We start from the raw sequence: 14,686 nt of genomic DNA, 5'->3' as shown, positions 1-14,686 counted from the left end.
TCTATAAAACTTCTAAATTCAGTTATTTTTCCACTGAAAGATGGCAATTCCGGTTTCGGTAAATTAAAATAATTTATAGGTAAAGGATTTTGAGACTGTGAAGTTGATGTAGTTTGCTGACTTGCTGTTGAAGATTTTCTAAAGGCTTGCACGTATGTTAATTTAATTTTATAATATAATTTGTCAAAATTACTACGGCAATCATCTTCGACTTTAAATAGCGCGTCCTCATTATCTTGCTCAGAAACTAACATAATTATTTTATTATGAAGATCATAAAAATTGTCACGAATTTTTTCCAATCCTTCATACATAACTTCCAAAACCGGGTAAAAATTCTTATCGTCAGCAGCTACCTTTAAAGCAACAGCATGAATTTCAGTCATTTGTTGCACTTCAACTTGTCTTAAAGATTGATATTTTTTAATTTTATCTGCCATTTTGTAAATTTAAATGTAGAATTAATAAATTTAGAAAAATATGAAATTAGCGTTAGGAAATAAAATAGGTTCACCACACGAAAATTAATAAAATACAACCGAACTTTGTGCTAATAAAATAGAAAACTATGTCCTCTGCTATTTGAATATTTATAGACAAAAAATAATTATAAAACATAAACCCTTTAAATAAAAATTACTGTGTAAAGTAAACACACAGTTTCATCTATAATAGAGTCAACCTGTATAATAATTATTATAACAAAATTTGTCTATTGGCCGACGTTGACAATTTAATAATAATTACTTTTACATTAATGTGTTCCTTTTTTACTTAAAAAACAACATTAACTGAGGTATAGGTACCACTAACGATCGGCACAAACAAAAAACCAATTTACTAATTGATACGTGATTTTAATTTTGTAAAGAATATTTTATCGCCTTATGTTAAAGAATAACAAAAAAATAAAGTCAAAGGAAATGCGGTTAAATAACCTGAATTTGATTCTGATCTTTGTAAATTAGCAAAGTATGACAATAAAATCAAACAATTCAGGTTTAAAAGAAACTTTCCCCGACTATATTACCCTCTTAGAAAAATGAAAAATGCAAGAAAAAAATATAGAAAATGGATCTATCCGGCTCGAAGGACCAATAAATCATCTTGGAGGAGACTACTAACTCAGTGAGAGCTTTATTAGTGGACTGTTTAGCATAGGGTGAATTTAAAATAGAATAAAAAAAATAACAGTAAAAAAACCAGACCTTAAAGTAAATTGTAATAAAAATATTTCCTACCTTGTCATTTCTCGTTGCACAAGCTGGAGCAGGCCTGCTATTTTTCGTACTGCTATTCTGAGTAGTATAAATCACTCGCGAGGACTATATTGAGTTTCTATACACTTTTCGGAATAATTGTAAGTGACTGTTAACCAAGAGAGTTGGTTGGCGAATTGTCTTTTTAAAATGAGGCGAGTAGGCAGGTAATTACATACAAAAAACTTTAAGGTTTTTACTTGAAAATAATGATAAAAATTAATACATACTCACTGAATTAGGTATTGGCCTACTCGTATATACGGGGTGTCCCATAATATTGAAAAGAAAATGAATTAAAATATTCTTTACAAAAACAAGAAAATTAAAAATTGTTATTCCTACTTATGTGGACGAACCAGGACGGCAAACTGTAAATGCAATATATCTGCATAATTTTTAAATCGCCGTAGTACCGTAAAATGGGGTGAATAGGAACGGTTTTCAATTTTCAACTGAAAAAAATGCCACTAGCATATATTGCAAACATAAAACTTATGCATTGTTATTTGGATGTTACCTTCCATATTTGATATTTAGATGTTAATAAATTATAAAGTTAATACTTTAATCACAAAAAAATCAAAACCTGGTGTTACTATTTACCCCACCAAGTGGGGTGAATGGGAACACCTGTATTAAAAACTATTGTGTTAATATTCGTACATTTGAAGGGTCAATAGAAACAGGTAAAAAGTGTCTAAGGTGTAAAGTAACATACACAAATAAGTTTGTATTATTGGAAAAATGTATTGTTGAAATGAAAAATATTTTTTAAACTCTAATTTGGCATTTTTCTCTGAAAGATTATTAACCAGTTTCTTTAATAGTCTAGGAAACTATTATGGATTCATTCCTGCCTGGTCCTGTTTTTCATTCCTCAACTATTTTGCGCCACATAATCTTCAAGGGTCTTGTTGCGTCTTGACATACATTTAAACTTTTTGGCCAGCGGTTCTAATGTTTGCAGAAAACCATATAAATATTTATTTCAAATTTACGAAATCCACATTTGGTCCTTCGAGCCGGGTGCTGATAATTAGTGTCCATAATAATTGGAAAAATTTTGTTCATTAATACCACGCGTGATTGAGAACCCTGATAGAAGTTTGTTTTGGATTGGAGACGATAGCTAACCGCTAGAAACACGTTTTGCAAGGCATGGTTCTTTCTATTTTCTTTGTGTGGATCAATAATATAATATGTGTAATTTGTTGTTAGATGAGATATTGTTTCGTTTAGACTTACTCTATGGAGATATTAGATAAAAAAAGTAATATCTAATATGTGGGGTGAATGGCAACACGGTAAATATTATGTTACTATCCAACCCACAGATCTCAAGTTCATGACGGGAACAGTAATATTTGTTGTTAACAAAAAAAGTTAACAGATAAATCAAAATATCATCATGTTATATTGTTGTAACGGTTAGAGTAAACAAAAAAACAATACTCTTCAATCTATTTTGACAGACATTTTGTACTTACTGAGAAAGTTTTTTAGGATGAGAAATATTGACGACTTTGTTTGCACGCCGAAAACATAGGAACTAGTGACGCCAACAACACAAACCTAAATTTCCTAAAGCTATATCACGTTAGGCAACTTGAAAACAATTAAATAGCCCAACGAAAGTAATATATGTTTAGGAAGATTATTGTAATTGTTTAGAGAAGTTTTGTTACTATTCACCCCATTTTACGGTAGCATGGAATATTTACAGTGCACTGGAATAAGTGTTACTCCCCTTTATTAACTTATTTATTTTTAGAACATAAGCAAAACGCTCGGACAGGTCGATATTTAAAATAAACATAGTATATTATGTTTAGAATTTTACGCAATCCCTCTTCAGGCGACAGGCACAACTTTGATTTTTTTAAATGGGAAAGTACATCATGTGACACCTCATTTAAAAAAATTTTAAATACTGATTACAAAAATTTATAACACGTTAATCCTCTTTAAGAGCGTAGGCGCAAAATTTCGTTCGAATTATTTTTAAACTCATTAATTTTTTTCGAATCCTGAGAAAACTAATAAGTATTTTTGAAAAATTTAAACACAGAATGAAAGACTGCATTACTACCGAGGGCTGAAAGTCCCTTAGAATAAACAAAAAGTTTCTTTTGAATGATTTATTTGAAATTAAAAATCAGACTAAATTTTCTCTTTTTTTCACCCCTATGATTTATCAAAATAATCATTATAGTAGTTTTCAGGGACTTTCGACCCTCTATAATACTCTAATATTTCATTCTGCGTTTAAATTTTTCAAAAATACGTATTAGTTTTCTCATGATTCGAAAAAATAAATACATTGAAAAATAATTCGACCGAAATTTTACGCCTACGCTCTCAAAAAGGATTAAAGTATTATACATTTTTGTAATCAGTATTTCAAAAGATTTAAATGAGGTGTCAAATGATGTACTTTCCCATTTAAAAAAATCAAAGTTGTACCTGTCACCTCAAGAGGGATCGCGTTAAGTTCGAAACATTGATGCTAAAATATTCTATGATTATTTTAAAAATCGACCTGTCCGAGCGTTTTGCTTATGTGCTAAAAGTAAATAAGTTAATAAGGGGGGTAACACTTATTCCAGCGCACTGTATAAACAGAGTACATAAAAAAGTGAGAGTCTAAGTCAAATAAAAAGAGATGAGGTCTTCTCTTAATTAAAATTGGCCAATATCTCGCTTACCAAAACAATACGCTTACCACTAGCGAGCAATAGATTGGTTTTTGATACAATATTGTGTGGACAAAAAAAGTGTCCTGACTGTTATTATTAACCTGTAAAAAATGAATGCCTTTCTGAATGTAGATTATAGATTGCTTGGAAAGATATACACCCACGCATTGCGTCGTACACGAAAAACAATTTTTTAACCAACTGTGAAGAGAATATACACATTCCCTTTTGTTCCTGGTCTGCTACGAGCTGGACGTCTCTGTGTTGCGTAGTAGCAGCGGCTACCCTCTACATCCCACAAGAGGATACAATGTTTGTGTAATCTTACATTGTTGCTGTGGTTTATCAAGTACCGTTACGTGTTATATACATGTTTTTGCGAATTTATATTGTTGTTCCGAACTGTTTCACTTTAGAACCATTGTGTACCATTATTCATATAATACGTAACTTTTCCCGAATTCCTAAATTTTCCTGGAATATTAATATGTGTTTCAAATCTTCCATCGTATTTTTTGTATTCCTGAGGTTCACAATGGGTTATTTAGTGAGATTTAAATTTTCGGTAGTATTGTTGTTTGTATAGTGCCCACGAAAACTTACAAATGTAATAAACACTGATTGGTATAAATTTGTACCAATCTATGACGTCATTTTAGTCTTTCCATCAGCAAATGGCATTACTCGTATTAAGAGCTACAAGAGCAGTCGGACTTGCCATCCTCGCTTAAAAAAATTTTTTTAAGCAAGGATGGCAAAAAAATGCCGAAAAAGATTTTGCTTATTTTAACAATCTACGAGTATTAGATTACAGAAAATAGCAAGTGGTACTAGTGTGTACAATTAACCTATAAATAATTAATACATTATTTTAGCCCGATCAAAGAACAATCTGACCCAAAAAAAATAAAGGAAGGATGAAAATTTGGGAATAGTTAGTTGGAATTGTCTATTATTCTATAAGAAAAAATTTACAATTCTACATCCCTCATTTTACAAAAATGGAGGGGAATATCCCCTCTCGAAAGTGAAAAATATAAATTCAAAAGACCGGAACTGGATAAAATGACTAATTCTAAACAACTTTTGTTCTATAGAGTTTTTTTTTGCTAAGTCATTACTTATCGAGTTATTTGCGAGTGAATATGTTCATTTTTGACAAAAAAAAACATGTTTTTGGATGGTTTTTCGGAGATAACTCAAAAAGTAGGTATTTTTTGAAAAAAGTATTCTTAGGAAAAATATAGCTTATAAAAATTTAAAAACTGGTGCACGCATGAGGTCTGTAGACCCAGTAGAAGCAGAGTTGTAGCTAATGAAAAGTAGGTTCTTCTTCGTCAAATTCCAAATCGAATATTTCTATGTGAAATAACCCAAAAACGGAGCACTTTTCGGGGAAAATTCATTTCAAACTTTTTAAAGTGTTTAAAAAAAGGTTTATTTTTGTTTTTTAACAAAACTTCTAACATTAAAAGTAAGTGAGTTACGCTCAAAATATTATTGGTTACTTTTATTTTTTGGTAAAAAAAATCGCGAATATCACCCTCTAATTAGCATCACAAATAAATTTTATCATTACCACTTGACAAGTTACTTTGCTTATGTACTATTTATATGATATATAAGTTTTATCGGTTCAAAGTGCTTATTTTTGAAAAAGCTGTAGTTAAAATGGCTTGAACGAGTAACTAATCACGAATTTAGGCAAATTTTGAACAGTCATAGGAATACCATTTTTTGTCCTGCAAGAAAACAAGAAACCAAAAATATTCAGAAAAGCAAAACGCTCTTGGCGTTATATATAACGAGTAATAAATAAAATTTTATTACTCTTTTAGTTTTTTGGTATTACTAATAATTTTTATGTTACTCTGATAAAAAATTCCATTTTTTTTTCAAAATTAAAAAATAATATTTTATTTTAAACCCAATTTTTTTCAAAAATGAGCACTTTGAACCAATGAAACTTATAAATAATATAAACAATACATAAGTAAAGTAACTTGTGAAGCGATAACGATTAATTTCAGAAGCTAATTAGGGGGTGATTTTCGCGATTTTTTTAACAAAAAATAAGAAACACCAGCAATATTTTGAGCGTAACTCACTTACTTTTAATGTTAGAAGTTTTTTGAAAAAACAAAAATAAACCTCCGTTTTTTGTTCCGTTTTTGGTTTATTTCAAATTGAAATATTCGATTTGGAATTTGACAAAGAAGAACCTACTTTCATTAGCTACTACTCTGCTTCTACTGGGTCTACAGACCTCATGCATACACCATTTTTTTTTAAATTTTTTATAAGCTATATTTTTGCCAAGACTATTTTTTTCGTTAAAATACCTACTTTTTGAGTTATCTGCGGAAGACTGTCCAAAAACATGTTTTATTTGTTAAAAATGAACATTTTTTTATAGCCTTTTTTCTATTCGAAATGTCGAATAAAGGCCTCTACCATTTCTCGCCATTCATCTCTGTTGTGTGTGAGGCTTTTCCACATTGGTCCTGTGACTCTTCTGATGTCATCGCTCCAGCGCATTTGAGGCCTTCCTCTTGGTCTTTTCGCTTCGTACGGTCGCCAGTTTCCAACTTCCTTTCTCCATCTACCATTTTCGAGACGTTCGTTGTGTCCAGCCCATTTCCATTTTAATTTAGCCGCTTGTTCCACGGCATCCCTTACTTTTGTTTTGTTTTGAAAACTCCTTGTTACTCCTTGTTTAAAATAAACATATTCACTCGCAAATAACTCGAAAAGTATTAGCTTAGTGAAAAAACTCTATAGTGAAAAAACTCTATAGAACAAAAGTTACTTAGAATTAGTCATTTTATACAATTTCGGACTTATTTTGAACGTATATTTTTACCCTTGAGGAAATATTTTTCACCCCGTATTTCCCAATTTTTGTAAAATGGAGGGAATGTAGAATTGTAAACTTTTTCTTATATGTACGCGTGTCTACTTAAGTTGGAAACATGTGGGAAACTTTTTTATTATTAATTTTACGAAAAAAAGTTATTCTTTATAAAAAGTTCTGCATGCCCCAAAACCTAAGATTCAATCATCAGGTATAAAATTTTCTCAATATTATACGAGGTATGTCAAAAAATATGAATTTCGGTCAAGGGTAAAGTACCTTTATTTCTCTCAATATCGAAAAATCTTATGATAAAAAGTTGTTTGGAATTAAAAACTAAGATCAAATATGCAATTACATGCTTCTAATTGAAAAAAAAAAATAAAAATTTTTCTCAAATTTATGGATAGGTACCCAACATCGTTTTAATTATTAACTCTTTTATTATTCATTTTACGAAAAAAAGTTATTCTTCATAAAAAGCTCTGCATGGTCTAAAATTACAACCATGATATATCAACTTTTATTAATTTTATACGAGGTGTGTCAAAAACATGAAATTCGCTCAAGATTACAGTACCTTTATATTTCACAATATTTCAATTAGAAGGATGTAATTGCATATTGAAACATAGTTTTTAATTTTAAACAACTTTTTTTAATAACCATTTTCAATATTGTGAAAAATAAAGGTACTTTACTCTTGAGTGAAATTCATATTTTTTGACATACCTCGTATAAAATTAATAAAATGTGATATCTGATGGTCGTATCTTCGGTCTTAGCACATACAGAGCTTTTTATAAAGAATACCTTTTTTTCGTAAAAGTAATAATAAAAGAGTTATCGTATGTGTAATAAATAAAAACGTATAAAGTATCAATAAATTTGAGAAAAATTTGAAGAATATTTTTTTTTCGATTAGAAGCATGTAATTGCATATTTGATCTTAGTTTTTATTTCCAAACAACTTTTCATAATAAGAATTCTCGATATTGATAGAAATAAAGGTACTTTACTCTTGAACGAAGTTTATATTTTTTGACATACCTCGTATGATATTGACAAAATTTGATATCTGATGATTGAATCTTAGGTTTTAGAGCATGCAGAACTTTTTATAAGGAATAACTTTTTTTCGTAAAATTAATAACAAAAAAGTTTCCCATATGTTTCCAACTTAAGTAGACACGCTGTATAATAATAGAAAATTTCAACTACCTATTCCCAAATTTTCATCCTTCCTTTATTTTTTGGAAGTTTTCGTAAAATTTTGTGTTCCCTGATCGGGCTATTTGTAGACTTTTTTAAATATGTATTGTTATAAATTATAAAGGAAAGTCTTTTTATTTCAGATTTTCGTAATGTTATAGTGAACAATGAAGTCTGCGCTCATTTACAAGCATGGACAACTAACACATGTGGGGTGTTGTAGAATATTAAATCCCCGGCATGCTGCGATAACAGCGGCAATCTACACGATAGTAAGTAATTTTTATTTATTTATACATAAATTACCGAGTCTCCTTATTTTAATAATCATCATGTTTTCATCATTATTACTTAAGTCCTCTTTACGCTTACTATGAAATGATGGTGAGTCGACCTCTGAACACTTCTCGTAAGAATCTTATATACAAGAATATTCACCTCTAATTGAAAGGAGCCCCTGGTGTTTATTCCTTTTTTGCTGGAGATTTTCATGTGCTTGAATTTATTAATATTAACTTTTAGTACCATTTTAGTGCTTTCCCGAATCAACCTTTTTGTTATACTTCCCAATCCTTTTCCGTTTATTGCAATGAGAACCAAGTTATCAGCGTAGGTACGCTAAGCTTTGGTTTTCTTTGTAGAAATGAGTACCGCACATATTTTTTATACCCCTGGCCATTGCAATTTTTTCTAGAACTATATTGAATAGCAAGATGGAGAATAGGTCTCCTTGGAGAATACATTTTTTCACTTCGAATTCTTCTGAGACATTGCCTTTCACAGCATGGTGTTATTAGTAGAAGATCCGATATAACGTCGATTTGCAATCATCTGTTTAATGGATAAAAATTATTGGATATGTAATTTAGCATGTACCAATTACAAAAAATAATGGTTGCCCGATCTAATCTTGTTCTAACTATAATTTATTAATTAATAATTAAAAAATTACATTTTTTTATGAATTAAAAAAAAATCGACCCGAGTAGATATTATAACAGATTTTTTGGATCATTCTAAATAAAAAAAAGTCTTTTGTAAATTTTCTTCAAAGTTGATCGTTTTCGAGTTATAAACAATTTAAAACTGAAAAAAGAACGAATGATGACAATTTTCAAGGCTCAAAAACACAAGTTAAAAATATAATTTTTGTAATCATCAAGTATCTACATAAATTCAAGTTCAAACCTTTTTCTATCAAGTATCGATAAGAAGTTTAGTTTTATTCTAAAACATATTTTTTTAATTGTTAATGAGGAGGGTTTCTTATGGGGAGGCGGGCATTAACAACTAAAAAACAATGTTTCAGAATGAAATAAGTCCAAAAGACTTATCAAGAACTGATAGAATAAGGTTTGAACTTGAATTTAGTTACTTCGTAATTTCAAAAATGATATTTCATACCTACATGTTTTTGAGCCTTGAAAATCGTCATCTTTCGTTCTTGTTTTAGTTTTAAATTGTTTATAACTAGAAAACGATCAACTTTAGAGAAAAATTACAAAAGACCTTTTTTGTTTAGAATGGCCTAAAAAATCTGAAGTAATATCTGCTCGGGTCAAAAACCATTTTTTTTAATTTATAAAAAAAGTCATTTTTTAATTATTAATTACTTAATTATATAGTTAGAAAAAGTTATTACAAGCTGAACAAATAGACCACCAGATAATAATGTTAATTAATGAAATTAACAAGAACAACAAGACCAGAGTTATAATGTCAACAGGAGAAACAGAACGCGTAGAACTGAAAGGAGGAATCCGCCAAGGTGACTCTCTCAGTCCATTGTTCAATATGGTGATGAATCAAATAATTCACGAAGTAAGAAAACGACATGGATACCACACGGGAGCGCATAAAATCACGATACTGTGATATACCGATGATGCAGTACTAATTGCTGATAACGAGGATGACCTACAAAAGCAGTTCCACACTTTCAATATCACAGCAAATAAACTTAATATGAGAATATCAGTAGAAAAACTAAATGTATAGTGATAAGTAAAGAGCCGCGTAGATTCAAGTTAGAAATAGACGGCAAAATTGTAGAGCAAGTAATGAAATTCAATTAACTAGGAGTAGAGATCACTAGTGCCAGGAATATAAGAACAGAGACCACAACACAAGCAACAAAAGCGGCAAGAGTAAGTGGTTGCCTCCGAGAAACCATATGGAGAAACAAATATCTGACCACGGAAAGCAAAATAAAAGTATACAAGACAACAGTAAGACCTATCCTAACATATGCAGCGGAGACAAGGACCGATACAAGAAAGACGAAACAACAGATCAACAATATCGAAATGAAAGTATTAAGATCAATAGCGGGCATATCATTAAGAGACAGACAAAGCAAGAGAAGTATACGAGAACGATGCAAAATTCAAAATATTAACAGGTGGATAAAAACAAGAAAGAAAAACTGATAGATTAGCGAACATCTGTAAAAACAACAAGCCGTATAGCAGAAGACCCGTTGGAAGGCCGCCGAAAAGGTGGAAAAACAATGTACAGTCAACAACAACTGAAACAAAATAAGAGGCAGACAAACAGAAGTAATCCTAGTGGCGCCAAGAAGAAGAAGAAGAAGAAGAAGAAGAAGAAAAAGGTTAGATCGGACAACCCCTGTTTTTTGTAATTATTAATATGCTAAATTATTTTATTATTTATTTATTTATTAACGGGATAAACCCAATACATACAAAATACAATAAAGCAGAGCTTTTGTCATAATAATGAAAATATAAAATTTAGATACATGTAAAACTACAACTATAAAACACAAACATAAAAAATAAAAAAGAATATAAATTATTTGTAAATGATGAAAACAACTGAATTAACTATAACAGTTAAATCTATTTAATTTTTTAAATTCAAAATTCAAGACGCCCGAGTTCTTGTTTAATAGAGGAAACTGAAGAACCAAACAGATCTATTACATGACTAAACTTGTTTCCATACAGGGCCAATCTACTAATTGGTGCATATTGACCATAATTTGTAGCATGTCGTTGTTCCTTGAATATTTGTGGATTTCGTGTCAATCTAGCAGGTATATTAAAGTATACAAGACTTATCAATTCTTCGGAGTTAATAACACCAAAGATAATTTTGCGAAAACAACAAATATCCAACATGACTCTTCTGCGTTCAAGAGTTTGTAAATTTAATCTCTTTAATATATTATCATAAGTATAATTTCTAACTGTTAAACCCATCTTAAAAGCTGCGAAACGTAAAAATTTGTTTTGAACCGTTTCAATATTTAGCATTTGATATGCATAACTAGGTGACCAGATAATAGAACCATATTCAATAATTGATCTCACGATACTGCAATATAAGATTTTTATTGTGTGAATTGACAAATCTTTTGATGAACGCAATACAAAACCCAACATCTTAAATGCTTTCGAAACAGTATGGTCAATGTGAGAGTAAAATGTTAATTTACAATCAAATATTATACCCAAATCCCGAATTTCGTTCACACGTGTGACAGGAGTATTATTAATAAAATATTGATGGTGAATAGGCGAATGGGATCTAGCAAAAGTTATTAAAAAGCATTTATTAATATTAAGTTCCATATCATTTCTACCACACCACTCATAAAAATCATTTACTTGTGACTGAAGCTGAAAAATGTTATCCTTATTATTGACAGTCTTATATATTTTAACATCATCAGCAAACATTAAAAAGTTAACTTCCTTAAAAATAGAGTGAACATCATTCAAGAACAGATTAAATAGAAGGGGGCCACAGTGGGAACCTTGTGGTACTCCAGATGTAGCTGTAAAAGCATTAGAAAGAAAACATCCTATTTTTACACTTAAACTTCGATTAGTCAGGTAACTTGGCATCCAATCAAAGAGACTTCCAGAAACACCGTATGCTGTAAGTTTTGCAAGTAAGATATTATGATTGACCTTATCGAATGCTTTAGAAAAATCAGTATAGATGGAATCTACTTGTAATTTGTTCTCCAAAGCAATAACAATGTCATTCTGATAAAGAAGTAAATTAGTTACTGTAGATTTACCCTGTACAAAACCGTGTTGTTCATTCACCAGAATACTGCTGAATTCACAAGTAAGCTGCTTAGTAACTAAATAATCTAATAATTTTGGAATTGCTGATATAGTACAAACTGCTCTGTAATTTTCCACATTTGACTTTGAACCAGATTTAAATATAGGTTTTACGTAACTTCGTTTCCAGCAATCAGGGAAAACCCCTTCTTGCAAAGATTTATTAAAGAGTATACACAATGGCTTAGATATAGTACAAACACATTGTTTTAATAGATAGTTAGGAATGCCATCAGGGCCAAAATTTAGTTTAGGAGCCAAATTGTGAATACTCTCAAAAATAGTATTTATGTTAAAAGAGCATGAACTCATGTTACCAGCATTTTTAAATTGATATTGTGGGGGGGTAGTATTATGGTCAGTGAACACTGTAGAAAAAAATTTGGCAAATAAATTCACAGCTTCCTCCCCAGAACTACTTTGATCATCTCCTAAATATAAATGGCAAGGTACATCATAATTTTTTTTGCGACTGTTTATATATTTCCAAAAAGTGCCTGGGTCATTATTAATTCTAAATTCAGAATCTCTAACATATAAATTATAACAATCTTTACTCAGTGTACTACATTCAGATCGTAAGTTATGAAAAATAATAAAATCATCATAATTGTTGAACATCTTATACTTTTTATGATATTTTTTCTTTTCTATTATTAGTCGTTTTAACTCCGGGCTAAACCAAATTGGAAATATACTTGTCTTACATACTTTTTTAGGAACATAAGAATTTATTGCATGATTGACAATATCGTAAAATTTAGACACAGCGTCTTCAATATTCAAAGCCTTTAGTGAATCCCAATTTATTTCCGACAAGAAAAAGTTCATACCAATATAATCACCGTTTTTAAAATCATAATATGACTCTGCGTACTTTAAAGGATCACTGTTATTTATTATATTAACATCAAATGTTACACCATTGTGGTTAAGGGAGTTAGGAAAAATTAAATCAGCAGCATTTACAACACTCAACTCGTTACAATTAGAAAAGATTAAGTCCAAAATTACATTTCTACTATTGGACACAAAATTATTTTGAAAAAGGTTGTAAAAACTATAGCAATTGACCATATGTAAAGCTGGTGAATTTGGTGGATAGTTCAATAAACTAACTCCTAAATTATCGTTTGTCCACGTAACATTCGGAAGATTAAAGTCACCAGAAATAAAAACCTTAGAGTAGTTATTGTTCATTAATATAAAATCAAGGACATTACAATGATCTTCGTATATTTCATGATCAGACCGTGGCGGTATGTACACAGAGCCAAAAATAACTTTCTCTGTTCCAATATTAACTAGTACAAAAATTTGTTCAACTTTAGTATGAGGTATAGATAGAGCAAAACTTTTAAACTTTTTCTTAACGGCTATAAGCACACCGCCACCTCTTCCCTTATCTTTAAAATGATCAAAATTATCACGATCTGCTCGAAAGATATTATAATCAGAATCCAAGCCCAATTCTGAATCAGAATAGCTATTTGTCAACCATGTTTCAACAAGTATAATAACATCATAACTCGAACATAATACACTTAGACTAAAATCTATCAACTTCGTACGCATGCCTCCCACATTATGAAAATAAACAGATAGCTTTGAATGATTTAAATTAGATTTATTCCTACAGATTAGTTTTTTTCTTTAATAGGTAAAATTTTAGGAATTCCATGTACATACTTGATAGTCAGATTTGTTTCACCAGCACTTTTTTTTATTTCCAGTTCCTTCCTAAGTTCATTTAAATAATTTCGCTGACTGATAGTAAGATCGGAGCTAACTCTAATATTTGAAGGTAATTGACTTCGGTTTTTTAGTACACGAATAACACTAGCAGGACTGTCCAGAATTGCTTTAATTGGTCGAGGCCTATTTCCTTGCTTTCCAACACGAAACAACTTTTTTATGGATACTTCAGTAAAACCTGAAAGTAATTCTTCAACTGTTTTTAAATCTTCGGCAGATTCGTGAACATTGAACAACATAAGGTTATTTTCACGTTTACGACGTTCACTATATTCACTTATAAACGATTCATAATGATTACCAGTGTCAGTTGATTTCACATGATCAGAATTTGAAACAGTTAATTTGGAACTTTGAGTTACTTTATCAGCTTCGTAAATCTCCATTCTTAGTATCCTTTGCTCTAAATTTGTGATTTTGCAATTAAGGCTTGATGAGAAATTTTGGAGTTCTAATTCCAGATCATTAACTTTTTTTATAAGGGCAGGTATGTTTAAAGCATCCCTACATGAAGGGCAAAAGAAAGGCATTATTCTATTAGACATAACTACAACTCTTACTTCAGAAGCTGATAAGCCAGAGCAAGATTTACAAATTACTCTTTTGCATAAATCACATGGGCATCCAAACATCTCATTTTTGACTTCTTTATAATTACATGAAGTCTGACACTTATAACATATTCCAGCCATTTTTAAGTTTTAACAATTAGATCCTTTGTTGAATTCAAAGAACACTCCACCACTGGTCACCAAAACAATTAACTTTTTAAGTGGAAAAAAGTCTCTTTTTATCAACAACTAATTA

At 30.3% G+C, this 14,686-nt stretch overlaps 1 protein-coding gene across 1 annotated transcript in view; it reads left to right on the top strand.

The window, feature by feature from the left end:
* The window catches only part of LOC114340380 (uncharacterized), a 1,055,195-nt gene that overhangs the window by 658,812 nt on the left and 381,697 nt on the right, over nucleotides 1–14,686 (top strand). Inside the window, exon 7 of the mRNA XM_028291124.2 lies at nucleotides 8,168–8,296. Within this exon, the coding sequence (XP_028146925.1) occupies nucleotides 8,192–8,296 (105 nt within the window). The 5' untranslated portion in view covers nucleotides 8,168–8,191. The remainder of the gene's footprint in view (nucleotides 1–8,167; nucleotides 8,297–14,686) is intronic.

The sequence above is a fragment of the Diabrotica virgifera genome, chromosome 3, assembly GCF_917563875.1.
Source record: "Diabrotica virgifera virgifera chromosome 3, PGI_DIABVI_V3a".
In the NCBI taxonomy this organism is placed as follows: domain Eukaryota; kingdom Metazoa; phylum Arthropoda; class Insecta; order Coleoptera; family Chrysomelidae; genus Diabrotica; species Diabrotica virgifera.
This window is presented reverse-complemented; position numbering and strand designations above follow the sequence as displayed.